General features: G+C 44.3%; 1 protein-coding gene across 2 annotated transcripts in view; it reads left to right on the top strand.

Moving 5' to 3' along the window:
- Positions 1–7: 7 nt before the first annotated feature.
- The window catches only part of BPTF (bromodomain PHD finger transcription factor), a 131,735-nt gene continuing 126,646 nt past the window's right edge, over positions 8–5,096 (top strand). For both annotated transcript variants that reach the window (XM_007456785.1, XM_007456786.1), the window contains exon 1: positions 8–494. In XM_007456785.1, coding sequence (XP_007456847.1) covers positions 293–494 — 202 coding nt within the window. In that variant the 5' untranslated portion in view covers positions 8–292. The remainder of the gene's footprint in view (positions 495–5,096) is intronic.

Here is a 5,096-nt window from a genome sequence, read left to right as displayed (position 1 = left end):
GCGGCACCGCGGCAGCAGCCGGGGCAGGTGGGCCGCCGCCCAGGCTGAGGTGGCGCCCAAGACGCGGCTGAGCTCGCCCAGGGGGGGCAGCAGTAGCCGGAGGAAGCCGCCGCCGCCGCCGGCCCCCCCTAGCACCAGCGCCCCGGGCCGGGGGGGGCGAGGAGGCGGGGGCGGCAGGACGGGGGGCGGGGGCGGCGGCGGCCACCTGGCCCGGACCACCCCGGCCCGGAGGGCCGTCAACAAAGTGGTGTACGATGACCACGAGAGTGAGGAGGAAGAGGAGGAGGAGGACATGGTCTCCGAGGAGGAGGAGGAGGAGGAGGACGGCGAGGCTGAGGAGACCCAGGATTCCGAGGACGACGAGGAGGATGAAATGGAAGAGGACGACGATGACTCCGATTATCCGGAGGAGATGGAAGACGACGACGACGACGACGCCAGTTATTGCACGGAAAGCAGCTTCAGGAGCCATAGCACCTATAGCAGCACTCCAGGTACCCACCCAGCCCAGTTGCTGCAGACTCCTTCCCCACCTCCTCCCCCTTCTCCCCTCGCTCACTCCCTCTCTGGTCTCCCCCCCACCCCCTCCTCCCCCCTCAGACAGAGGGGAAATGCGACGGCACATCAAGTGGCAAAAAACTAGATTTACTAGAGGAAAGAGGCGCATTGTTCAAAATGGAGATTGCATTGTTGCAGTTCGCAGGCCACACACTCGCGCTCTCTCTCCCTCTCCCCCCACCAACCCCCTCTTTTTCCTCTTAAAAATTTGTGCCAGTGCAGTGTCTCCACCGGGCAGGGTTGAAACTTTGGCACACACACATCCATTGCATTCATTTTTCTCCCCTTGTTTTGGTTTGGTTTTTTGGAATGAAAGAAGCCTCTTGTTTTTGCAGACCTCTTTGCATTTCTAATGTGGTTTCTTTTAGATTTTTATTCTATATCTGTTCCTAAAAAGGGAATTCAGGATTTAGACAGATTGTGCCATACAAACACACACAAAACATCCTTGTCTTCACACCCCGAGCTGTGTGGTTTTAAAAGTGTCTTAAGGAAATAGATCAGTTGGGTTAGTAGGGGAGCCTTATCTGGTCCTGTGTGTTTGTTTTTATTCTTGAGTGCTAATGGGCGCGTGCAACAGTTGCGGGTAAATGGCCGATTAAAAAGCAAAGCAGAAAAACCAAAGGAAACCAAAACAAATTTAGTATTTCATCTGATTCAAAAGCATTTCGGTAAAACGCAAAATAAAATAAGAGACCTCAGGAACATGCGTCTTAACTAATTTGATGCCTTTGCCTGAGAAATGCAATTTCCTGTCACCTGTTGCAGAGACGTATAGTTGATCATGCAGACGCAATTGCTGAACTTTTGGACCAACTCCCAAGTCACACGGCAGAAGTATAGGGAGATTTATTGCAAAATGACTTTTTATTTTCATTCTGTTTCTGAGGATAATAGTCCTCCCTGATCTGTAATGAATTTCTCCATGGTGACTCCTCTCCTATTTTCTCAGAGTTCCTCTAGGCTTGTGCTGAGATACGTTTTGTTTATTTAAAAAACACACACATACACACACAATGGCGGCTTTGTATTAAATACGTACTTGCGGCTTACTAAATTGTGAAAAAACCCATAATTTATAGCGATAACCTACAAGACTTTTCCTTTATATTTTTGTTAATCTGGATTAACTAAATTAGAATCCAGTTTTCAGAGCATTTAAAAAGTAAAGTTCATGAGGGTATAGGATCTTAACAAAGTGATAAAGGTGTGTCACTTGTTTTTAAAAGAGACTAGGATAGTAGAAGTGATTAAATTTAAGTGTGTCTGTTTTTTTATAAATACCTAAATACTCATTGGAGGAGTATGAGTATTAAGTCAGATGTAAACCTGTTTAGATTGTCCTAACAGCACATGGAAAAGGTAATTTCTTTTGCCTGACAGAATATCTGCCTGTCTTTGGGGTCGGGTGTGGGGAGAGCTGGCAGGAGAACGAAGGGAATGAACCAAATGTCAAGTGTTTGTGTCCTGTATGTAGAAGGGACTACACACCATTCTTCATTTCTTGCCAACTTACATCTTTTTATAGTAATAGTTTTTACTTTAAGAAATCACATGTGGTCTTTTCTACCAAGAGCCCAGAATGGAAAGACCCGTGGAGAGTAAATTACACTATTGGAGGAAGTTTTCTCAGGTGAGACAGAGCTAAGGCGTTTTGGCAGGGTGGTTCAGCTAACTTTAACTTCTCTTTGAAGGCCTAGAAAATAATATTTAGGGTTGAGAGCCTTGTATATGCCGAGTTAAATTACAGTTTGTGGTTAGGTTTCCTTTTTTAAAAAGATGCTTATATCTTTATGTACTTCCATGACATTTCGTTTTTTTCTGATGACATTCGTAGTGCACCTTGTGTATGCTTGTCCTATCTTTACGTGAAATTATGGATTATATGTCCTTATATTAATCTTATACCCCCTGCATTTCCTAGTACAGCGTCTCTCACACAGCCGGTGCTCATCAGAGATTGGTTGGACAGATGATTGTTAGTAGGCGAGAACTTGTAATAGATGACGTTGTGCTAATTCTCCTGTGGGTGCCATAATTCCTAAATATTTTGGATTTGGGAAACTAAATATTGGTCTAATTAGATTTTGATACTTTGACCAGGGAATGTTTTTAGTAGCAGAGTTAGTGTGTTTTGAGCTGCTGTTTCATATTGCTTGCCAGGCATTTTCCTTTCTTTATTGGATGTGGTGTTAACGTGTTAGATGTTTTACTTTTTGAAACATTATTTCTCAAGATTATGGTAGAAGAGATGATACATTTTGCGTTCTAAACTTTTAGAATCCGTCTACTTGCCTAGAATAACAATGCATGACAGTGAGTTGTTTAGGCTAAGCACCTGTTTCATTAGTTTTATTGTCTGTACTTCTAGGTGAATGTGTATGTATGTGCTTTGGAAGGAAAAATGTTCTAGATGGTTTAATATCCCCAAAGCTCATAAATATGTTTGGTGGATTTGAATCCAGCTGTATTGTCGGGGCTCAGAGAGGAATATACTTTATTGGTAACTTAGAGAAGATGATTAAGCTTTGTAAACTAGAATGTTGGTTTAAGTACTAAATATTCAATTCCTAGTATAAGAAATTACTAATTCATCTATTGATATGTTGAGTACTTTGTAGGTAATATACCTGTTGATGCGAAGACATTGGTTGATGTTACTAGCTTAATTTTCTAAAACCATATATTAAAAAAAGTTTATTCACTGGAGGTGAAATGTTTTCCTTTTAATGGAGAGAAATTTTAAATGGGTACGTAAGGTACTCACATGACAGATATTATTATAGGTATAACAATTTGTTAATACAAAATTGAAATCATCTAGTTTTGCTTAAATTCAAGGCATTTGGTTGAATAAGGCTTTTATTTTTATTGTTAAAATTTAGAGTTATTTCAGCCTGTAGGTTTTATGACATAGTTGGCCAGTACATTGAGAAGGATTGTGTAGAAAATCTTTTGAATAGGCATTTGGTAAAGTTCTGACAGCACCTTGAAATCAAGCATTTTCTAATTCAAAAAAGTTAAATTAGACTTTAAACAGAATAGTTCTTGCTTTTAACTTCTGTGGAACTTCTGAGAATACCTAGGTGGTATTTTGATTTTTGTTGTTGTTGTTGTTTTGCGGTACGCGGGCCTCTCACTCTTGTGGCCTCTCCCGTTGCGGAGCACAGGCTCCGGACGCGCAGGCTCAGCGTCCGTGGCTCACGGGCGCAGCCGCTCCGCGGCACGTGGGATCTTCCCGGACCGGGGCACGAACCCGTGTCCCCTGCATCGGCAGGCGGACTCTAAACCACTGCGCCACCAGGGAAGCCCCTAGGTGGTATTTTGAAATTTGGAGCTTCTGATGACCTCAGAAAGCAAAAGCGCTGGTATTGCCCTGGGAGAGTTAGTGATTTATGTCCTCTAAGGCAGGGGTCCGGTACTGGTCTGCAGCCTGTTAGGAACCGGCCTGCACAGCAGGAGGTGAGCGCGAGGAGTGAAGCTTCATCCGCCGCTCCCCATCGCTCGCATTACCGCTTGAACCATCACCACCCCCCCACCCCACCCCCGTGCATGGAAAAATTGCCTTCCATGAAGCCCTGGTGCCAAAAAGGTCGGGGACCTGTGCTCTAAGGATTGCGACAGTGGAGATGGGTGGCGTAGGTGCCATGAATGAACTGTAGATTGATCTGAAGCAGAATTTGTTACCTGGTGGCAGTATTTATTCTCACCGGTGTCAACCAAGTATCTTTTCATTGTGCTTGGAATTCCTGATTGCTACAAGTGAGGTACGAAGTGCAGTGGAGATTTAAAGGAGGGAGAGATCATACCCTATTTGGGGGAGTTGGTGTGGGCGTATGCTTCCTGGATGGGCATGTGGCTAGTGAGGATGGACAGAAGAAGGGAGGGAGCAGCATGAAGCAAGACACTGATTCTAAAGTGCAGGCAGGCTTAAGTAACCTGCTTTAGCAAGAGCCTGAGTATGTGAATAGGGAATAAAAAAATAAAGCACCATTGTTGGGCAGTACTTAGAGAACCAGGCTATAGCATCTCCTCTCTCCCTCATTTGTAGGATAACAATTGGGGTAGATCAGTGATCCTCAGTCATTTTTCACTCCTGGAACACCCAAGGGATTTGCTGTATTCCTATCAGCACCATGTGGGAGCATGAAACAAAACCAAATCACATCGTGGATACTGTTAAATCACTGATGCAGCCAGTTCTTTCCCCCACAAATTGAGAGAATTAATGGAAGAGGTGATTTCTGAAGTCTCCCCTCCCACCCTCCTGTCTATTTCAGATCTGTTTCATTTGTGGGTATTGGGGATCAATCAGAAGATCTGGAAACAAGCGGGATATGATTTCAGGGGGACGTCAGGAAGTTTAGCATTACTTCCGTTCTGCAGGATGGATTGGAAGAGGACAGATAACTGGCGGGGATCTGGATGGGTTTTGTAGCCCTGGATGGGAAGATCAATTCAGGAGGTACTTCAGAATTCTTCAGCATCAGAAGTGTAGACAGAGGAATGCATCAGATATGCCTCTGTAAGAGTGGCAA

Source organism: Lipotes vexillifer, unplaced genomic scaffold (assembly GCF_000442215.2).
Source record: "Lipotes vexillifer unplaced genomic scaffold, Lipotes_vexillifer_v1.1 scaffold299, whole genome shotgun sequence".
NCBI lineage: Eukaryota > Metazoa > Chordata > Mammalia > Artiodactyla > Lipotidae > Lipotes > Lipotes vexillifer.
This window is presented reverse-complemented; position numbering and strand designations above follow the sequence as displayed.